Raw genomic sequence first — 23,662 nt, 5'->3', positions numbered from 1 at the left:
TTATTCCATTGTCTAAAAACACATTTTGATAGACTAACTGGTAGATCTTTATTCTCTCTATTCGTTTTGTAATCAGTAGTAGCCTATATTTATTTGCAATAGTTTTGAATGATATATAAAGTTTTCAATTCAAAGAAACATAAAAGCTTTTATATTTTAAATAAATTTAAACTTTTAAAATGAATAAGCCTTTGTGTTCTTGTTGTGGGCCTATCTGAGTTCACTTACGCATTGATATACCAGCTGTTTTATATTTTTTATTGCAGCAGTCCTCTTGAGTTCTCGTAGCAGCCGCTGTTTCTTTCTTGTGTAAATGTCTGTAATTTATTCATAATTTTAGTTATCCCTTGTAAGGTGTAAATCATGTGTTTGAAGTCTTCATGATTTCATGCTGAACTCTTGAGCAGTATAAATGCATTTTAATTTTTTTACATATTTTTAAAACAATGTCTTGTGCACAGTTTAAATGAATTTCAATTCTTATTTTCATAATCATCAGCTTTCAGCAGAGGTAAATCCCGCTGAGTCTCTCGCGAGAAGTGAATCCCGTTCTCGCACACGATTGGTTGTGCGCTGCAAACGTCACTCATTCATGTGCACGAGCGTGTAATCTAATTTTAAAGTCAGGATCGAGGCCTGAGTTGATGAGCTGCATCATGGTACAAATTAAGCCTGATTGGATTGGTTTGAATTTGTCAACCTGAAAGCAATCCTCGTTCAGCGACCTATATGGTACAGGCCTCTGGCCTACAAACACATATGGTTGTGAAAATATTTAGTAATTTGTGGTTATAGGCTACTGTGTGCTGTTTTAAGTCAATATAATTTTGTGAAAACTGGAGAAAATCACTAATACGTATGGAAATGTATGATTTGTGGTCTGAAAGAGGGCTAGTTTTCATGAGTCCATGTAAAACATGTTTTGCAACTGTATCCTAAAAACAAATCAAAGGCATTTTCCTGACATTTTTTTCTCTTTATTCTTGAAGGGTGCAATGCTCTTTAACATTTCTGTGCACAAAAACCTCACAAAGTGAAAGTCAACATTGTGACTGTGGCTTCAGAATTCAACGTCACATCATGGCCAAAACAAAAGTCGGCAAAAAACAGGGCGAAGAACTCCGTACAGTCAATAATCTTTAAAAATAACACAAGGACAAAAATGTTCCTCTTAAATCAAATTCTATTTTTTTTTTTTAAAGTGAAATACAACAAAATAAATTCTATAAAATAAAACGGCAAAATATTTAAATATATGATGGGCAGAATATTTTCATTTGCAGGAGTATTTGGTATTTTTCCAACAAAATAAAAAAAAAAAAAAAAAAAAAAAAAAAGCATTCAAGTTACCAATTAAATACATACAGTATCTACTGATGTTTACTCCTTTAATCCAAGAGACTTTACTAACTGAAGTTGCAACATGACTAACCTGCAGTTATTTTATGGTACAACCCTGCTTCACGTTCATTCTCCGTAAATGAAGAGTCCTCTATTTGAGTATGCAAATGTGAACAGGGATCATGAAATCAGGTGACTGATTAAATTGCCAGGTTTGTCTAATGCAGTGTTCAACCAAGGAGAGACAAATAAGCAAACTGAGTTCAGTCCACCAATTTTCCAGGCATCCTGGCATAGCAAATTGTTGCATATATTTTCTCTGTCTAAAATTCCTACCATCAAAAACTAAGCATTTTTCCAATCAAAAAGCAACAGCCAAATATTTCTCAGAGAGAACGTGTGCAATTGTAAAGCCACTTATTTCTTACATTGCTTCGAAAACATCAAATCTAGAAGAGCATACGAAGGGGGACCAACAGCTCTTCTAAATAGCTGTGGAGAAAGAAATTGCACAATTTCTTTTGGCTATGCTAGTTTGATGTCAAGCCATGCTAAGAGTTTACACCTTTCAAATTATTGAATTATTACCAGATAAAAGAAAAAGGCAATAGGAATTTCCAGAATAAAGTTGCATCACCCCATTCACATCAACTAAACATCATGAAGATCACCCAACCATCCCATCCTTCACAAACTATGGCCAACTCCCACTCACGAGGTGCCATAGCTGGTTAAGCTTTGACATGAATATAATGTATGATCAAAAGCAGAATGACCCAAACGGCCCAAACCTTACTACTGAGTATGGGATAAAACAGGGATTTTTTTTTTTTTTGTGACTCAGTCATATTTGCATCTTTTTTTGTTGTTTTTCCATTTTCATTAATCTGCAGTCCCCAAAACAGCATGATGTGCTGTTGATTTTGAACAGTCAAAACATTAACATTGTATGTACACCTCTGTCATGAGATAAGTGCGCCAGGCCCCTTTTATTAGAAACAATATGCACAGTCTACTGCAAGTTACACTTTTGACAGTTAATACTGCAGAGCAGACAGTGAAGAGACTCCACTCCAGGGTTAGAAATTGAGGGAAGCTGAATGTTCTGGTTACACAGGCTCTGGAGTGGAGCAGCGTGGTTGGGCCTGGACTTGCTCTGGATTCGAGTATCTCACCGGAGAACTCAGATAGAGGACAGTGCGAGAACATTTTGTTAGTCTTTAGTCTGGCTGGGTGGCACCTCCTCAGGGGGCTCCCAGTTCTCTTGTGCTAGTGGGCCTGGACGCTGAGGGTTGTTGACGTGCTGTGCTGCAGGGCCAGTGTATGGCTGCATATGAGGGAGGTTGTTCTGCTGAAAGACACAATATATTTAACATGATTACATGACAATCATAGATTCATTTAAAGGAATGTTCCGGGTTCAATACAAGTTAAGCTCAATCGACAGCATTTGTGGCATAACGTTGATTACCACAAAAATGAATTTTGACTTGTCCCTCCTTTTCTTGAGAAGCAAAAATCGAGGTTCCAGTGAGGCACTTACATTGGAAATTTGAAATTACAGTCAAAATAATTTCTTGTGGTAATCATCATTATGCCACAAATGCTGTCGATTGAGCTTAACTTGTATTGAACCCGGAACATTCCTTTAATGTTTAGTTAAACTGTTTTTTAGCATGATTTAACTTATTTTATACATTTACTCATTTGGTAGACAGTTATCCAAAAATACTTAATAAAGAGCTTAAAAGCACTGAGTATGCATGTTCTTTGGGAATCAAACACATAATCTTGGCGTTACCAAAGCCATGCTCTACCTGATATTAATTAAGATCTTGAAGTAGAAACTAAAATATACACACATGATAGTAGTAAGTAAATGTACAAAATTAAATGACAGCATCTCTTAAAACTAAAAGAAAACTGCACAATTGACAGTATGCATTAAAGGAATACAGGTAGTTCACCCAAAAAGGACATTTACTCACTGTTATGTCATCTCAAACTCGCATAACTTTCTTTCTTCCGTGGAACACAGATAAAGATATTTTAATGGGCATATGATGTCTGTTTGTCCATACACTGCAAGTAATTGGTGGCCAAATTTCAGATAACTAACAAAAGTCTAAAAATAAAAATAACTAATCAACTTGTAAAGGAGTTGCATTTTGTTCTGTTCTCAACCAAAACCAATGGATCGCTTCAAAAGAATTGGATTAAACCACTGAAGTCGTTTGAATTACTTTTATGCTGCCTCAATGAGCTTTTTGGAGCTTGAAAATTTAGTCACCATTCACTTTGTCGCATTGTATGGACAAACAGACATCGTATCTCCATTAAAATGTCTTCGTTTGTCATACGAGTTTAAGACGACATAATGGGTGAGTGAATGAATTATCATTTTTGGGTGAACTATTCACATCTTTTAATTAATCCACATTTACATGTTTAACCGCCAAATGGAAATGTTCCTCACTGGGATAAATGGGGAAGAAAGCTGCTAGCCATCTAAAGTTTAACCCAACAACATACGTTACACAAAGATGTTGAGAGCCCTTTCCTGTGAGCATATTGGAAGATCCCAGTAAAACTAAAACTACTAAGTGAATTTGCAATAAAGGAAGCTTTTGAAAGCCTTTGAATTACTTAATCCATAATTTAAGAGGGTCTTAGAAAAGCTTAGGGTAAATATCTGCAATATAGTTATTCAGAGCAGTGTGTGAGGCTTAGTACCTGTTGATACTTTGTGCCTGGAGAATGGGGGTACAGAGTCGTATCCTCTGGGGGAGAAGGGTCCTGTTCATCGAGGGCCTCCTGCTCATCGGGTTCCTAAAACAACCATCATAAATGGAGTTAAGCACAGGAAATTCAGAATAACGATTTTTATCACATCCAAAAACTGATTCTCTATACTAAATTAACTTTGGGTCTACAAAGATCTTAAGAAACAACATGCCAAGGCGTTAAACATGCATGTTGATGGGTCAAGAAATGTGAACACTCAGGAATTCTTTTCAAAATCTATGTATCTTTGATTTAGATGAACAAGGTAAATACCTTTTTAATTTAAGACATATTGTGGAATCCAATGACAGACAAGAGGACACCATAAAACAAAGTACACCAAACACTATTCCACCTTTAGTTAGGAAAACAATTTTAGTAAATCTGAAGGAAGCTTTAGACGGCAGACAGAAATTGGTCACAGGAAGCCATGAATGAACGGATAAGAGTGGTGGCGTGACTGCTAAATGTGTTCTCTTTAACACTGTGCTACCCCCCACAAAAATGAAAAGTCATACAAGCTTCTTAGAAATGCAGAAAGATTACATAAGATTTCTATGAACAATCACCATCACACATTTTCCAAACAACCCACATGTCTCAAAAGGAAGAAATAAAATGAAAAACAGCACAAGAAACAAAGATTACCTGCAACTCAATTGTACACTATAGCCAAGGCTTAGAGTTTTCGATCACTTAGTTACCACATTAAGTTGGGTAGAAAGAAACAGTTTGGACACACTGAGATGAGGACGAGAGATAACAGTTGATTCAGAGTTGTTCTTGAGGGAGGTGGAAGATGGATCTGACTACATCATGCCCTGTGAACATCAAGAAGTTACGCAGATGGCACCTGTATCGGGCCATACGAGTCTTACGGTGTGTTGCTGCTGGCCTGTCACTTCCCCTGGCAAAAGTAGCTGTGTCGAGGACGGATTCCGGCCTGCGTCCTCTTCAGATACCACCTCGTGCTTCGTTAAGTGACACTATTTTGAAATGGCAGTTAATAATGCATTCTGTTTCAACAAATTATGCATATGTGGACTCATCTATGGCTTCATACATGTAACACTTTTGGTATTTTGCCATTGATTAAACTGAATTTGATAATCTGCAAATTATAAAAAATAAAAAAAAAGGCTTGAAACAATGGCTATGGCATGAAATCAACCATTAACAATGAAACTTAGTTTATGCAAATATTAACAGCATTTTATAATTGCTTTAAGAAACAACAAAATGAAAACCTGAAAAAAAAAAGAAAAATCGAAAACTCAAAGCCCTACCTATAGTTAAATATGGCTAGTATTTTGCAGTCAAAACATCTCTAGATTAGTAAAGAGTCCCTTCAAAATGTACAATGAAAAGTCAAATGTTTAATTTGCCATCTAGTTTCTCTGTGCTTTCCCAACAATACACAGTCATAGCATGAGAAGGTTTCAGTGCAAATTTGGGGGAAGAAGTTTGAATGATTAAAATGTAAGTGCTTATCTAGATTACAAACATAATTGAAATTTATAAAAGGCATGACTGGCAAGTGGGTGGAAGCACAGGTATTATACTAAATTGTATAAAAAAATAAATAAAAAAAACATACTTAGACTTAAAAGGAATATTGCGGGTTCAATACAAGTTAAGCTCAATCGACAGGATTTGTTGCATAATGTTGATCACAACAAAAATTAATTTTGACTTGAACCTCCTTTTCTTAAAAAAAAAAAAAAAAAAATGAGCAGGGGCCTGGGTAGCTCAGCGAGTAAAGACGCTGACTACCACCCCTGGAGTCGCGAGTTCAAATCCAGGGCGTGCTGAGTGACTCCAGCCAGGTCTCCTAAGCAACTAAATTGGCCCGGTCGCTAAGAAGGGTTGAGTCACATGGGGTAACCTCCTCGTGGTTGCTATAATGTGGTTCTCGCTCTCAGTGGGGCACGTGGCGAGTTGTGCATTGATGCCACGGAAAATAGCGTGAAGCCTCCACATGCGCTATATTTCCATGGTAACGTGCTCAACAAGCCACGTGATAAGATGCACGGATTGACGGTCTCAGACACGGAGGCAACTGAGATTCGTCCTCCACCACCCGGACTGGGGCGAGTCACTACGCCACCACGAGGACTTAGAGCACATTGGGAACTCCAAATTGGGGAGGAAAAAAAAAAAAAGAAAAAATAGAGCAAAATTCTGGGTTACAGTAAGGCACTTGCAATGAAAGTGAATCCGTTTCCAATCCGTAAACATTAAAATACTATTTCAAAAAGTATAGCCACAAGACATAAACATGATTTTAGTGTGATAAAATTGCTTAATAACCTTTTCTGTGTAAAGTTATAGCCAATTTTACAACTTGATAAGCCATGAGTTTAAAATTTCTGCCTTTAAACCCTCCAAAAATTGGCACAATGAATATTGTAAGTGCCTCACAGTAACCTCGATTTTTGCTTTATAAAAAAAAAAAAAAAAAAAAGACGAACCAGTCTAAATAATTTTTTTTGATAATCAACATTATGTCACAAATGCTGTTGACTGAGCTCAACTTGTATTAAACCTGGAATATTACTATAGGTTTTATAGGGGTGGCATTAGCAAACATACCTCCTCTGGGCACAACTCGCATGCCTTGGCTAAAGTCATACGGGCACTATGAGAACGTTCCAAGAAGTATCCGTTGGAAGTTTCATTGCTCTGGACAGGAGGGGACCAGTTGTTGTATGTGTATTGGGTGTTGCCAGCATATGGTCTCCGTTCTAGCTCATCGCCGAGCCACTCCACTGCCCATGTCCACTTCCTCTTAAGATCCCCATTACTCTGAAATGGACAAACCATAAGAGCTAAACTTGACCAGTTTTTGCATAATCTGAAAAACAAACCCATCCAAGTACACAGTCTTATCACCAGTGTGATGATAACATGCTCACCTGGAGAATCTGGTAGGCCACTGAGCAGTTACTGAAAAGAGCAACCATGCATTTGATACACTGATAAGCTCTCTTTTGGTAGTGGTTTTTAGAGCGTTGAATTGTGTCAAATAACCCATCACGGTCATCAGGGATTCCCTTCAGCACATTGTGGATCCTAACAAACCATTAAACAAAAAGAACAGAACAATATTTATTCACCTGGTGATGTAGGTCTAAAAGGTCTAACAATTAAGGGTCTACTGTAAATCAAAAGTCACAGGCTTATTTCAAGAAATGACCCCAGTTGTACCCCATAACCATTGTTCTCTTATTAAGCGTTCCAGGTTGCTCCAGTGTTACAGTAAGACTCTAACAGTAAGTTAAGTTGGTTTATATATAAAAAAAGGCATTTGCTAAACAGTAAGAAAGTGAAAAAGGTAGACTGACCTGTGAGTCTGCCATGAATCTTCTATAAACAGGATCTGAAGTAGCAAGTCCAAGTAAGGTCTTAACTCATACGTATATGAATATGCCACCTACACAAAAACACAAAGTTAATTAGCATCTTCACAATCATAAAATGAGCAATTTACAGATTAGAAAGATACTGAACTCATACCCATATCACCTTTATGTTTTTGCAACAATTATGCCATCTGAAATTCAGATATTTTAAAAAGATTTTCCTTTCAGAGGGGTAAAAAAATATTTTCTTTCCTTTTTATGGGGTCACATACTAAAATCTGACAAGCAACAATCCAAGGACAGAAAGAAATCGTAGTGTGCCACCAGCCTAACATACGGCTGGTGATCCGTCTCACCTGCCACAGTAGTTCACTAAGCACAGTGGAGGAAAACTGAGGGTTCTCCCAACAGCAGAATCTCAGCAGTTTGATGGTGTCCTCAGAGTTACTACAATCCTCAATAATCTTCTTGACATAACTGGTGCGCACAAACAAAATGTCCACCACCAGCTGTTGCAGAGGCATGATGGGAGCTGTGATGTTGGGGTCACCATATGGGTTTGGCAAGGGAGGGTTACCTTAATAATAATAAAAAAAATGTGGAAAGTCAAGATGTGTTAAAGTTACTTTTTCTGGATGGTGATTTTGGCAGAATCTCTGGGCTTGGAAATAGGATGGGACAAGTAACTTGTGTAAATGAGTGTGTTTACATGCAATATCTTACACTGATTTACGCTTTAGCCGACAATGTTTCCATTACCCTAATTTCACTTTTTACATTTTCACATTGATCAGTGTTCTGTCAGCTTGTTACACATCTATTTACATGTGACGTCAACAGAAGAAAAAAACTCTTGCATTGTCGATTTATTGATTTGCAAGCAAAGTAAAACGTACTTGAAACAACAACAGGGAGAGTAAATGACCTAGACAGTACCTTTTAATCGTTTTAACAATGGGCAGACTTTTGTTAGTTATCTGTTTTGTTGTACAAGCAAATGCACTCAAAATGAATTAACTGCTCTAAACAGAAAGGAATGACCTCATATTTGAGGGTGGTACTGAGCTGACAACAATAAGACGAATATTGGTGCAGCTCTACTTATTTCTCTGTAAATGCCCTCAGCTCTAAGCAATGCCAACCCGGCACTCATGCCTGGAGATGGCTGTGTGTCAGTCAGTAAATCCTGAGCAAGGATGAGCATCGTCATTGGGCACTGGAAACTGCAGTTTAAAGAAGCCTAAAGACACTTTATCAAAATAAAAAGGTTTGGCTCTATAGCAAAATTCTTACCATTAATTGAGGACTGCATACGAGATGTTATGTCACAGCAGCGAACCAGCTGGGACACAACAGTATAGAGCTTTCCCAGCTCAGCGTACTGGTATTTAATGGGAGGCCCCGGCCCCTCATCTAGGGCCACAAGCATGAAGGTGGCTGGTACCCCGAGCTTCAACAGCTGCGTCTTCTCTGCCAAGCCTGACGGGCAGAATAAAGGAGTCAGACGGGAAAGCACTGAAGCACATGGTAGCTTTTAAGTCTTTATGGATGAAAACCTGAACGGTGGTGAGAGGCCCTTACCAAGATTGGCATACATGACGAAAAGGTTAAAGTACTGCTGTAGATGACGGCCATGCTCAGACACTTCCCTTCTCAGCAGATTGAGCACAGCACGTAAAAGATGTTCACTTAAACTCAAATTATCACAGCCCTAAGACAAAAAAACAAAAGCAAATATATGGGAACCTATAGAGGCAGAAATGAATTAAAGATGGGCAATAAATGGACCCCTGGTGGAGCCAAAATATACAGGCCTTCCTTAAAAGATTAGTCATCCCAAAACTGAATATTCTCTCATCATTTACTCAACCTTATGCCATCCCAGATGTATATGATTTTCTTTCATCTGATGAAATTAAATAAAGATTTTTAGAATTTCTCAAAAATGTTGAAGCTCCAAAAATCACATAAGTCACCATAAAAGTAATCCATGAGACTCCAGTGGTTAAATCAATGACTTCAGAAGCGATCTGATAGGTGTGGGTGACAAACAGACCAATACTTAAGTCATTTTTTTTCATAAATTCTCCTCCCTGCTCAGTCAATCATCACTTTAACTTTCCCTTTCACATTCTTCATGCATATCGGCCCCTACTGGGAAGGAAGAAGAATTTCTTGCAAAACCTACCTCACCCAAACCTATTATATCACTTCTGAAAATATGGATTAAAACACTGGAGTTGTATGGATTGCTTTTATGCTGCCTTTGTGCTTTTTGGAGAGTCATAATTTTGGCACCCATTCACTTGCATTATATGGACCTACAGAGCTGAGATTTTCTTCTAAAAATCATCACTTGCGTTCTGCAAAAGAAAGTGAACTATCCCTTTAAGACTGATTAATCAGCAATTCAGTTCAGACAATTTATGACTAGTCAATTTTGAGAATATGTAGTTTAGCACATCCCTTTTATGGATAACTAGCTTACAAGACTTACCTGACTTGAAGGTCCAGGTGAGGCAATTGGTGAAGGGCAGGGTCCATCTTGAAGGGAGAAATGTGCAATGAATACTATGAGTTTGGAGAAGGCCCCTCGAACCTCAGCACTGGGGCATTCGAGCAGGTACTCCGAGAAGCGGTTTGGATATGCGAAGAGGACGTTGTGTGCAAACCAGTAGCGCACATTCTTACTGTGTCGAAGCAAGATGCACAGAGCATCATACCTGAAATAGAAAGGTCATTGAATGCATTTGTAACTGGAGCCAGCTGGTATGATATAGCTAAGTGTAAGTATAAACCTCACTCCCCTGGCTTCAAGAGCTGCACTAGCAACTGACGCTAGAGGCTGTAGCCTTTAGCCTCCTTGTTAGCGCACCCGCCTCCCATGCTGGAGACACCGGTTCAAATCCCGTTCGGAGCGGGTCAAGCAGGACCGGTTACACTCACTACAAATGGGAGTGAGGTTGGGAGTTGGTGTAATGGGAGCCAGCTGGTACTTTAGAGCTGTGCGGTATGTGTAAACCTCACTCCCCTGGTCTCAAGAGGTGCACTTGCGACTGATGCTAGAGGCTGTAGCCTTTAGCCCCCTTGTTAACGTGCCCGCCTCCCATGCCGGAGACGGCGGTTCGAATCCCGTTCGGAGCGGGTCGAGCAGGACCGGTTACACATTGATGAACAAGGTTCAACTAACTATTGAAGAACTCACATTAACACCACTTGTGCACCTGAAAAATACACTTACCAATCGCTAGCAGGGCCACGGACTATTTTCTTGGTGTGGAATCCAGTACTGAAGAGAAATCTAGCAGCGAGCTGTATACTAATCATGGCCATTTCTTCAGCTTCAGGCAAAAGGTGGTCTTGACCTAACGGCCACAAAGAAAATTCAGGTTCAGAAACTACTGATAGATAAGAATGCAAGAACATTATGGCTCTAAAACAGCACAAGGTGTTGTGCTCTTGAATGGTTAATTTGAAAATTTCATCTCTTAGAATGAATTATTCTGCAGCAACTACGGTACCTTTATCCAATGGAGAAAAATTTCCATTCCCCAAACACACAAACAGTTAATCCAGGCTGTTAGTCTGCAACATTGATGGTTTAGCTAAAAGCTCAATTTCAGATGCAGATAAACTGGGAAAGAGCTGCTAAATAATTTATGGGTACATATTAACTTCAAATGCAGGCCAAGCTGCAGTTTTCTGCAGCAGATACTTTGTCTCTGCCTTTTAACTTTCTTGCCCATTTGCGGCAAGATGCAACTATTAATAGAGTTTGACATTTTTAATGGTTTCTTAAATACCCTGTAATATATCAAACCTTGAATTGCTCCAATTTCTACCACAAGAGAACAGAGCAAGGTCAATGGGTGGATTTACCTGGTGGTGAGTTCAAGTAGACACTATTACAGGTCAACAGTTTCCTGATAAACTGGAAGTACTCCAAGCTGTACTGCATACGATTGTGCATGAACTGCACATTCTGTTTGCGTACGCTGCGTTCGATAGCAGAGGGCATCTTTACTTGGTGAGGTCTGCTGGTCACTGAAAGCTCAGTGATGTACTTCACCAACTCGCTGTCCTTGTCGAGTGTGTCCATGCGCTCGTAAAAGAGGATGTATGCATTCCACCAGCGCTTCTGTCGTCTGTAGGACATGCGCTTCATCATATGGTCGAAGACCTCACCCATGTACTCCCCTCCAAAGCACTGGTTCTTCATCTCCTCATCATCGTCCATCTTGCACTCGGTGACGTCACCATCGTCAAACTTGTACCAGCGGTTCCTCTCTCCCTCACCTCCAATGCCATTCCTCTGAATGATGTAGGAGTAGTAATGACCTCCACTGGCCTGGCCCGAGTGGACCAGCACTCCCACCAAACGATAGCGAGAGCTGCAAGGGGGCTCTGGCTCTGACGGCTCATTCTGCTGGACCACCTGCTGCCATAAAGAACCATTTCAAAACTCTAGCAACATTAAGAGACCAAAAGTATTAGTAATCACATTTAGATAACTTTTATACTGCAAGTCAGTGATTAGTAATTCCTAGCTGGTGAAATTTTTTATAAATATAGAAGTGGTTTCACCCCAGAATATGATTGTCTATATATTCTAATGGACATCAAGTGCTGACCCAACACAGTATTATCATTGTTTTGCATACAAAAGTAAATTTCTTTAAAATCAAACCATGAGTACTTCCGGGTTAAGCATGGTGTGAATAGGTGTAGGTGGGTGCAGCTCCCGAGCACTTTTAATTATTTGATCGCTTACTATTGATATACGCTCACTCCAATACATTTAGCGTTCTGAACAATGAGGGAACATAGGTGAACAACATAATGATGACAAGAAAGCAACCTCGGAATAAATCCAGAGACAAAGATGGCGAGGCCTCTGGTAAGACCGATGACATGGTGCCTCACCTTGAGGTTTCGCCTGCTTTACCTAAAGACCTCGAAAGACTCCGATCAGCACTTCTTTCCGACATGATGCAAGTAGTTCATTCTCTTTAAAAAAACTGAACTGGTTGGTGCCCTGTCGCGACATTGAAGCAAGTTAAATCGTACTATGAAACACGATGAACGCCTTTGCGAGGCTGAAGACGGCCTAAACGATTATAGCGACAAGCTGGTGAATGTTGAGGCATCCATTGACACGCTACAGAAAGAAAATTAGTCTTTGAAGGAAAAGCTGGATGATCTCGAGAATCGTTCATGGAGGTCTAATATGAGAGTGGTGGGTATCCCCGAAAAGCTGGAGGGATCAGATTCCATTAAGTTCATGACTGACTTCTTCGTGGAAGTACTTGGGAAGGACTTCTTCACGAGCTCACTCCTTTCACGTGCCCACCGAGTCAGACCTGTGCCAACCAATGACTCAAAGTCCAAACAGTCAAGACCAAGAGTATTATTGGTTCTCTTCCATTTCTTCCAAGATAAGCATCGCATCTTCAGATTCAGCAAGCAAAAGCAGGAGTTGTACTATCGTGGCCACAGGGTGTTTTTCCATGAAGATTTCAGCACGGAACTGGGGAAAAGGCGAGCGGCGTTGAAGGACGTGAAAGCACGGCTGTACGGGAAGGGAATTACATTCGCCCTTTTATACCCAGCATGGCTTCGTATTACGCATGAAGGGAAGACACACTGCTTCGATACACCGTAGGAAGCCAATGTTTTCTACCTTTCCCACTGGGGTGAAGATTAAGGTGCAATAACATTTTTCTCTTTTACCCTTTCGGGTAAGATTACATAGTATATATGTAGATTAAGGCTGACTGTGACTTTCTTCACGTATACTACATATACTTTATACTACATATTCCTTATACTCCGTTAAGCTTGACAGTGTTCTTAAATGGTGATACTATTTGCTTTTAAACCTCCTATAGAAGGGAGCTGCACTTAGACTGTTTGGGACTTTCATTATAGTTATTTTGTACACTTTGGAAGTTTTTTGTTATGTTAGGTCTGCGATCATCCTCAATTGGAGGTTTTCTTCTTTTTTTTCTCATGTTTGTTTAGGGGTTGGAAGGGATGGTCTGAAGCTTATCTTTCTAGTTGTTACACATTGTTTAGACCTGTTTTCTTTTGGATTTTCTGACAGCTCATGGCTACAGATTGTTTCAAACTATAAGCCCTGCACTCCTTAGTGAATTTCTTTAGTTAATATAGGTGATTAGGACAGAGGCCATCCTGTGAGATTGCTGTCATGGAACGTTAGGGGGCTTAACGGCCCTGTTAAAAGAACTAACGTTTTTTTTCCCCATCTTAAGCATTATAAACCAGATATACTGTTCTTACAAGAAACTCATACGGACCAGAGGACCATAATAGTATTCATAAAATATGAGTTAGCCATGTCTTTCATTCCAAATTCAATAGCAGATCAAGAGGTGTGGCAATATTAATAAATAAGAGTGCAGTTTATACCATCTGATGTACTCAGTGACCCGAATGGTCATTTTGTTATAGTTCCTGGATCTCTTTTTCCAAGTACCAGTTGTCTTAGTAAATGTTTATGCTCCTAATTGGGACAATGTTCAAATTATGAATAGTTTGTCATTAATTTCCAAGCTTAAATACACACCATTTGATACTCTCTGGAGACCTGAATTGTGTTACTGACCCACTGCTTGATAGGTCTAACTCTAGTAGTATCGCTTCTAACATGTCCAAGGTTCTCTCTACTTTTATGCAACAAAATGGGTGTGTGGACCCTTGGAGATTTTTAAATCCAGTGGCCAAGCAGTACTCTTTTTACTCTCATGTCCATCATTCCTTTTCCAGGCTAGACTATTTCTTTATAGATAATCTGTTTATATCAATGGTTCAGAAAATTGAGTACTCAGCTATAGTTATATCAGACCATGCGAGTGTGGTACTAGACCTGCATTTTCCCTTGAACATCAGGGAACAACCGCAGTGGAAACTTAATCCTCTCCGGTTATCTTGTGAAAAATTCTGCAATTTTGTGTTGGCCAATATAGACACCTTCTTGGAGAGCAATAAATTGGGCTCAGTATCTTACTCATTACTCTGGGAGGGGCCAAATAATATCCTATACATCATATGCCAATAAAGAGCGTAGGAAGGAATTGCAGGCATTGTCACAATCTATACTAGATTTAGACAGACAATATTCTGACACACCTACAGCTAAATTACGTAAAAAAAAAAAATAAAAAAAAAAAATAAAAAAAGTTGATCTACAGACAAAATTCAATCTCTTATCTACAACTCAAGCAGAACAATTAATTTTTAGGACTCGTGGCCTTTATTATGAATATGTAGACAAATCAAGCCGGCTTCTGGCTCACCAGCTGAAATGGCAAGTTGCTTCATGTCTTATTCCTCAGATAAAGGATTCTAACCAAATTTTAACAAATAACCCAAACGAAATTAGCACAATTTTCACATCCTTTTATTCCTCATTATATACTTCAGAATTCTCTTCAGATACAACAGATATGAACAATTTTTAAATAATTTAGACATTCTGACGTTGCAGTTAGTTGAGGTAGAAGATTTAGATCAAGGTCTTGAGTTGGAAGAAATCAGAATGGCCATCATGGCAATGAGAAGTGGTAGGTCTCCAGGCCCTGATGGGTATCCTATTGAGTTTTATAAGAAATTTAAGGAGAAACCTGTACCAATTCTTCTCGAAGTGTTTAAAGAATCTTTGGAATCTGGTTCTCTGCCGCCAACTTTTCACGAGCTTCCATCTCACTCCTTAATAAAAATAAGGACCCCACTCAGTGTGGGTCATATCGTCCTATTTCCCTTTTAAATGCTGACATTAAAATCCTAGCAAATGTTCTAGCATACCGCTTGGAACATGTCCTTCCCACAATAATTTCAGATGATCAAACAGGATTTATTAGGAATCGTCATTCTTTCTCTAATATTCGAAGATTGTTTTTGCCCGTTCCTTCTACAGATCCAGAGGTTATCATCTCTTTGGATGCGGAGAAGGCTTTTGATCGATATTTGTTTGCGGTTTTAGAAAAATTTGGGTTTGGTAATATATATATATACACACACACACACACACACACACACACACACACACACACACACACACACACACACATATGTATGATATATATATATATATATATATGTATATATATATATATATATATACACATATATATATATACACACACACACACATATTATATATATATATATATATATATATATATATATACACACACACATATATATATATACACACACACACACACACATATATATATTCATACATACATGTATGTACAGGTGCATCTCAATAAATTAGAATGTCGTGGAAAAGTTCATTTATTTCAGTAATTCAACTCAAATTGTGAAACCCGTGTATTAAATAAATTCAATGCACACAGACTGAAGTAGTTTAAGTCTTTGGTTCTTTTAATTGTGATGATTTTGGCTCACATTTAACAAAAACCCACCAATTCACTATCTCAAAAAATTAGAATATGGTGACATGCCAATCAGCAAATCAACTCAAAACACCTGCAAAGGTTTCCTGAGCCTTCAAAATGGTCTCTCAGTTTGGTTCACTAGGCTACACAATCATGGGGAAGACTGCTGATCTGACAGTTGTCCAGAAGACAATCATTGACACCCTTCACAAGGAGGGTAAGCCACAAACATTCATTGCCAAAGAAGCCGGCTGTTCACAGAGTGCTGTATCCAAGCATGTTAACAGAAAGTTGAGTGGAAGGAAAAAGTGTTGAAGAAAAAGATGCACAACCAACCGAGAGAACCGCAGCCTTATGATTGTCCAGCAAAATCGATTCAAGAATTTGGGTGAACTTCACAAGGAATGGACTGAGGCTGGGGTCAAGGCATCAAGAGCCACCACACACAGACATGTCAAGGAATTTGGCTACAGTTGTCGTATTCCACTCCTGAACCACAGACAACGTCAGAGGCGTCTTACCTGGGCTAAGGAGAAGAAGAACTGGACTGTTGCCCAGTGGTCCAAAGTCCTCTTTTCAGATGAGAGCAAGTTTTGTATTTCATTTGGAAACCAAGGTCCTAGAGTCTGGAGGAAGGGTGGAGAAGCTCATAGCCCAAGTTGCTTGAAGTCCAGTGTTAAGTTTCCACAGTCTGTGATGATTTGGGGTGCAATGTCATCTGCTGGTGTTGGTCCATTGTGTTCTTTGAAAACCAAAGTCACTGCACTCGTTTACCAAGAAATTTTGGAGCACTTCATGCTTCCTTCTGCTGACCAGCTTTTTAAAGATGCTGATTTCATTTTCCAGCAGGATTTGGCACCTGCCCACACTGCCAAAATCACCAAAAGTTGGTTAAATGACCATGGTGTTGGTGTGCTTGACTGGCCAGCAAACTCACCAGACCTGAACCCCATAGAGAATCTATGGGGTATTGTCAAGAGGAAAATGAGAAACAAGAGACCAAAAAATGCAGATGAGCTGAAGGCCACTGTCAAAGAAACCTGGGCTTCCATACCACCACAGCAGTGCCACAAACTGATCACCTCCATGCCACGCCGAATTGAGGCAGTAATTAAAGCAAAAGGAGCCCCTACCAAGTATTGAGTACATATACAGTAAATTAACATACTTTCCAGAAGGCCAACAATTCACTAAAAATGTTTTTTTTATTGGTCTTATGATGTATTCTAATTTTTTGAGATAGTGAATTGGTGGGTTTTTGTTAAAAGTGAGCCAAAATCATTACAATTAAAAGAACCAAAGACTTAAACTACTTCAGTCTGTGTGCATTGAATTTATTTAATACACGAGTTTCACAATTTGAGTTGAATTACTGAAATAAATGAACTTTTCCACGACATTCTAATTTATTGAGATGCACCTGTATATGTATGAATATATATATATAGGGTTAAATTACTATACCATTCACCGCTGGCATCTATTCGGACCAATTATTCTCTATCTGATTATTTCCCATTAACGTGAGGTACTCGTCAAGGATGCCCACTGTCCCCGCTTCTTTTCGCAATCGCCATTGAACCTCTTTTAATTGCACTGAAATCCACCGTACTGTTTCCAGGGATTAGTAGGGGGGATATTGAGCATCATGTGTCTTTGTACGCTGATGACCTTTTACTTTATGTTAGTGATGCCATAAGTTGTCCTGCTATTATATTATTATTGAGTCGTTTTGGAGCCTTTTCTGGTTATAAATTAAATCTTCTAAAAAGTGAATGCTTTCCCATTAATAATTCAGCCTTGCAGACAAAAACATGAATTATTGCCTTTTCATTTCTCTCAGAAGGCTTTAAATATCTTGGAATTCATATGACTGGCTCTTTCTCTGATTTGTTCAAGCCAATCATAAACTTCAGTTAAAGAAATAAAGGCGGAGCTGGAGAGGTGGCGCAGTCTTCCCCTTACTTTAGCTGGAAGAATAAATTCTGTAAAGATGACAATCCTCCAAGTTTCTTTATTTGTTTCAGTCTTTGCCAGTCTTTTTGCCCAAATCTTTCAATCAAGCTATAACATCCTTTGTCTGGGAAAATAAGATTCCAAGGATTAATAAACATTCTTCAGAGGAGCCATGAAATAGGTGGGTTAGGCCTTCCAAGATTTATTCACTATTATTGGCCGTCCAATATTCAAAAGATTTTATTCTGGTTCCATAGCCCGGAAACAAATTGGTGTCTAATTGAATCACAAACCTGTCATTCTTCATCCTTTCCTGCTTTAGTATATTCTTCCCAACCCTTGAAAGCCTCCCGAATCACATCTAATCCAGTAGAGATTTCTACTCTTAGGATTTTTAGTCAGTTCCGTTTTCACTATAAGTTTACATCAATTCTGGGCCCTATTTATAAAAATAATTTATTCACCCCCTCTACATTGGACCTAGTATCTAAGCAGTGGGTAGAAAGCGGTTTGACGTGTTTTAAGAATTTGTATACTGGTGGTTTATTTAGTAGCTTTGAGAATCTTTGCAGAATGTATGACCTCCCAAATAACCACTTCTTTAGATATCTTCAGATTCGTCATTTTGTCAAGGTCAGTTTTCCTGTCTTTCCCGACCTTCCACCCACCTCAGTTTTGGATAACCTTACTCTTAAATTCAGTAATAAGGGGATGATCTCCATATTGTACTCTCAGCTCATGTCTTTTAAAGAATATAGCCTGGATAAGATCAAATCCAGATGGGAAGATGAACTGGGTATAGGAGTTATCTGAGGCCTATTGGAAGGAGGCAATTAAAAGGGTCCATTCATCGTCATCCTCTGCTAGACTTGGGCTCATACAATTTAAAGTTCTGCATAGGGTTCATTTAAGTAAGGCTACGCTCGCCGTAATATATCCAGGGGCAGACGCTGCCTGTGATAGATGCTCTTTTTCTCCAGCAAATCTGGCACATATGTTTTACTGGTCTAGATAACTACTGGGCATTGATTTTTAAAACCATTAGTGAAGCTCTTGGGGTAACATTGAGGCCGTGTCCCCTAATAGCCGTGTTTGGAACACCGGACTATGCAATAAATGCAACTTCAACTACAAATATGAGTGATATTATTGCTTTTATATCTCTGCTGGCTCGTAGGAGAATTTTATTGTGCTGGAAATCCACCACTTCTCCATCAGCGGCATCTTGGCTGGAAGATGTGATGTATTTTTTAAAACTAGAAATGATAAAATTTACTTTGAGAGGATCCGTGGAAAGGTTTTATTCAAAATGGGAACCCATTCTGTCATATTTTGAGAATCTGAAAGAACTACCCAGCAAAGGATATCTTTTTATATCCTTTTCCATCTTTATAAAGTTCCATTACCTTGTTACGCAGGTCTTTTGTCAGTTCTTTTCTGATCCCCATGGCTCAGTATCTAGCCTGCTCAGTGCATCCACATGAGAGCTAAGAAACACATTGACTATTTATAAACACACTAATTGCAATTTAGTGGCAAAAAGCCACAGGTGTGGGAAATTAACCTTTAATTGCCATTTAAACCTGTGTGTGTCACCTTGTGTGTCTGTAACAGGGCCAAACATTCAAGGGTATGTAAACTTTTGATCAGGGCCATTTGGGTGATCTCCGTTACCATTATGATTTAAAAAGGAGCCAAACAACTATGTGATAATAAATGGCTTCATATGATCACTATCCTTAAATAAAAATGATCAGTCATATTTTCAAAATCAATGCCAAAATTTCACAATTTCTGCCAGGGTATGCAAACTTTTGAGCACAACTGTAACTTACCCCCTTTTTATTAAAATAAGAATAATCCTTTATTATTTATTAAAAAAAAAAAAAAGTTCTGTCAAAATCAAAAAAAGGAAAGACACTGTAAAATACCATGCTTTACATTGTATTGTTTTATTTCAATAAAAATTTTTTAAAAAAAAATTGAAATGTATTAATATTACTATGAACTGCAAAGGCCCAAGAATATGCAAAATTATTAACAGGAAATTGTCTGAATAATAAAATTCAACTTTACAAACGCTAGAACAGCAGCAAGTGTGGTTTACCAGCCTACAAAAAAGAAAAAAGAAAAAAAAAAAAGGAACAAACACTGGCCATATTACTAAGTGACAGATGCAAATTAAACATTTATAAGCCTATTTATTTTGCCATCCTATCCATGCTAGCTAGAGGTAGACCGATATATCGGTTTTACCGATTAATTGGTGCCGATAGTTGCTTTTTGGAAAAATCGATGTTGATAGTTTTCATCATTATGTCATTTCAAAATAAGAGTCCCCACTGTGTTTTGGGCTTGTTTATACTTTGTGCCCCACGTTATGCACCAAATCTTTTTTGTTTTCTGGTTATTTTGGGGACTTTGGTTGAACAATAAACTGCACCTGGGATTTTATTCATTTAGGACTCTTTGTCTGTGCCAGTCATAGTAAGGAAAGAATAAGAAATGTTTTTGGCATTCTAGAAATCAATTAAAAAAACTATTGTCCGATTAATCGTTTATTGGCCTAAGTTTTTACAGTTGGGGTGGAGGAGGCAATATGAAGCAGCTATGAGCTGAAATAGAAATCACTGTAATGGATGGCCTCTTGTGGCTTATTGCTGTTGCTTCTGTTTTCTAAAAGCAATATAACAGACACCAATGCTAAAAAATTAACAATAACAAAAATAATTTACTAAAACAAATTAACTATAACAAACCATCGCCAACCAAGTAATATGGTTCATTAGTCCAACAAAGACGTTAATATAGTACTCAGGTGTGTGCATAAGTGCTATATTTCTCAATAAATATTAATCTAGCTTTTCCAAGCAGATTTTAGATAATTACATTTTTTTATAAAGCTATAATGCCTCTCTACAGTCAGTAAAATGGAAAAGTTCAATATCTGAATACATACCTGGTTTTCTGGGTGCACATCAGATCCCTCCAGCTTAGCTACTCCAGCTACTGTGTAGGGCTCCATATCCAACTCCCGCGGGAACTCAAAGTAGTCATTGAACTTGATGGCGCACTCTCGTTCCCAGTCATAATCAAAGCGTTTCAGCTGGATGGCCAGCACCGGAGGCAGCTTCTTAATGAGTAAACGCTTCACTGTGTCCACCTGCCATGGATCCACATTAGCACTTTAAGTATAACCCAGGATTCCCTTCATCAACCACAAAAGATATCATCAAGAAATCAAGATAGATCGCACACCTTCTTATTGCATTTTTCACAGTGATAGGCATTTGCACCCTCAAGCAAGTCCCCTTTCACATACTGCTCCATAGAATCGAGGAGATTTTGATGGTTCCTGATATCTACATTCAACGTTGTAAACGATTCCTCGCATTCATATCTGAGAATAGACAGTATGAAGTGTGTTTCATTAGAACACCAAAGTCTAGATGTGCAAATAACTAAAAAGTCCTAACAAATGACAGTATTAGATTTCCTATGTACCTGTGAGGGCAGCCCTGACATATTTTCTGATCAGCAAAGGAGCCGCCCAGCACTTTGCTCAGCATGGCAGGGTGACCCAGTGCTTTCAGAGCTTCATCCAAGCTGTCTACCAGCGAGTTAAAGAACTCCAGGGCATCATGCTGCTCTCTCAAATTGACTGGTTCACCCCATAACCTGCAGAGAGAAAGATGAACAGAGAGGTCTAATCAAAGGCTACTTTGACTGGATTTCCTTAAAAGTCCTCAGATCTTGTCAACTAGTCTTAAAACAAATGAAACTTGTAGATTACAAAGTACACTACATAAAACAGAATTTACCGAAATTGCTTCCAGAAACCCCTGGGCACATAGTACTGCAATCGGGAGGAAGCCAAGTGTCCAAAGATGACCTGCAGCTGCCGCAGAATCCCAATATTATATTCTTTCCTGTCCTCAGACTTACTGAGAGAAGGTTTGTCTTCAAACTGTTGCTGATAACCAAAGACCTCATCCCTGGGATCCACATTAGTCTGTAGAATTAGAATTAGCAAGAGTCGTAGAAAGAGCGCTATTGTAATCAGAGTTTAAGAACACAAGTATTCAGCAATTACGCCCTCAGCTCCAGGCAATGCCTACATGGCATTTATGCCCCAAAGATGGCTGGATTTGTCAGTCATTTGGTACTGAGAGAGGATGATCATAATCAGTGGGAAGCTCAAAAAATTTACAGTAAACAATAATATCACCCTATAACAATGAGCATGTTTACATGCACGTTCTTAAACCTATTATGCTTAATCTGACAAATTGTGTGGTACTGTAAATGCCTTAATTGTTGTTCTTGAATCGAGGTAAGGTCAAAAACGGTTTAAGAAAAAACTATCAGAGTTCGTAGACTTTTGCCCATTACCCATTTAAACGCCTTTACCTGCGTCCATATTTCCTTATCCAATGTGCGCAAGTGTTGTGCGCATGCCTGTCTACATTTTAATGTCAAAAGCAGAGAGTTATGCGATTATTTTAAATCTCATACACGCTGTCATTTTTGTTTTAATAAGCCGATTTGCGATAGTTATCAGCGTATTGCTGTGCATGAAAACACGCTTACTAACAGACAGACATTAAAGATGTGGTAAGAGACCACCTTTCTTGGAACAATCTACTGTGCGTGCTTTCAGGACAACAGGTGCAACAGATTTAAGAACTATTTATTAAGGAGGGGCACACTTGAGCTTAATCATACTGGGAAATTAGAAGCCACACCCCTCCTCCTGAGCTATTCCCTTGGCATTCCTATTGTTATTTCTATACACGGTGAAAAAAAAATCAGGTGCTAAAAGTTCTTTCTTCAAAAAGCAATGCTCATTAGGTTTTCACACTTAAGTCCTCTTAAAAGGAACCAAAGTTAAACCACTTTAAGTGGATGAAAAAGTTAACTGAGTGGAAAAGTTATCTTTGCATTTATATTGTCCCTGGCCTTGAAAGTGAACTCCAATCTTTTTGCTCAACTTTAGCTGTGAAAAGGGTCGCAGTCCACTTTCCAGTCACTCTAAACTCCCTGCATCATTTTGCAACTGCAAAATTCTGCAGCCTGCATTATCATGTTACATTACTTTTGTTTGGCTACCTGTAGTCATCACAAAATGTTTGTTACGGCCCAGTCTGTGCTGTGCCTGTGTGTTTTTTTTCTTCTTGCTTTTCAGGTGCAGCTGATGTGATTGGGGCGGGGTTTGTGCACCTGAGCCTTGTTGCGGTGACCAATTTAAACGCTGTGGTTCTGCTTGTTGGGGCAGCTGCTGAGGCAGGTTGCCAACTCCTCACTGTTTTGTTTATTGCGATTTTGTGCAACCATACACAAATTATACCACACACCATATTCATGCATTTTCCTTTATGACTGACTAGCATTTACTAATTACTGATGTCATATTTGCTTTGTTATTTGATTTTGGTGTTAATGAACACTTTTTTCTAGTTTAGCCATCTGCGTCACCTCCCCTTTATGTTGCATCTTTGAGCCAGTTGTAACATATCGGGGCTCATCAAATTTACATATATTTGGTTTGGTTACAGTGCATCCGGAAAGTAATCACAGCGCTTCACTTTTTCCACATTTTGTTATATTACAACCTTATTCCAAAATTGATTAAATTCATTATTTTCCTCAAAATTCTACAAACAATACCCCATAATGACAAACTTTTCACGTTGTTTGAAATCTTTGCAAATTTATTAAAAATCAAAAAAATCAAATAAATAAAAATAAATTCACATGTACATAAGTATTCACAGCCTTTGCCATGACACTCAAAAT

General features: G+C 38.6%; 1 protein-coding gene across 12 annotated transcripts in view; it reads right to left on the bottom strand.

Annotated features, from left to right (window-relative positions):
- Nucleotides 1-955: 955 nt before the first annotated feature.
- Nucleotides 956-23,662, bottom strand: part of usp9 (ubiquitin specific peptidase 9) — a 70,253-nt gene continuing 47,546 nt past the window's right edge. For 4 of the 12 annotated variants that reach the window (XM_051710184.1, XM_051710188.1, XM_051710189.1 and 1 more), the window contains 16 exons: nucleotides 21,688-21,878; nucleotides 21,371-21,544; nucleotides 21,125-21,266; nucleotides 20,826-21,029; nucleotides 11,367-11,925; nucleotides 10,729-10,852; nucleotides 9,985-10,210; nucleotides 9,069-9,198; nucleotides 8,781-8,966; nucleotides 7,844-8,064; nucleotides 7,470-7,558; nucleotides 7,041-7,197; nucleotides 6,718-6,930; nucleotides 5,004-5,111; nucleotides 4,075-4,170; nucleotides 956-2,692 (listed from right to left, as the gene is read on the bottom strand). In XM_051710184.1, coding sequence (XP_051566144.1) covers nucleotides 2,555-2,692; nucleotides 4,075-4,170; nucleotides 5,004-5,111; nucleotides 6,718-6,930; nucleotides 7,041-7,197; nucleotides 7,470-7,558; nucleotides 7,844-8,064; nucleotides 8,781-8,966; nucleotides 9,069-9,198; nucleotides 9,985-10,210; nucleotides 10,729-10,852; nucleotides 11,367-11,925; nucleotides 20,826-21,029; nucleotides 21,125-21,266; nucleotides 21,371-21,544; nucleotides 21,688-21,878 — 2,958 coding nt within the window. In that variant the 3' untranslated portion in view covers nucleotides 956-2,554. Of the gene's footprint in view, nucleotides 2,693-4,074; nucleotides 4,171-4,773; nucleotides 5,112-6,717; nucleotides 6,931-7,040; nucleotides 7,198-7,469; nucleotides 7,559-7,843; nucleotides 8,065-8,780; nucleotides 8,967-9,068; nucleotides 9,199-9,984; nucleotides 10,211-10,728; nucleotides 10,853-11,366; nucleotides 11,926-20,825; nucleotides 21,030-21,124; nucleotides 21,267-21,370; nucleotides 21,545-21,687; nucleotides 21,879-23,662 lie in introns of all 12 variants that reach the window. The other 8 variants (XM_051710195.1, XM_051710185.1, XM_051710192.1 and 5 more) reach the window with 6 other exon arrangements.

Source organism: Myxocyprinus asiaticus, chromosome 11, assembly GCF_019703515.2.
Source record: "Myxocyprinus asiaticus isolate MX2 ecotype Aquarium Trade chromosome 11, UBuf_Myxa_2, whole genome shotgun sequence".
Classification (NCBI taxonomy): Eukaryota; Metazoa; Chordata; class Actinopteri; order Cypriniformes; family Catostomidae; genus Myxocyprinus; species Myxocyprinus asiaticus.
This window is presented reverse-complemented; position numbering and strand designations above follow the sequence as displayed.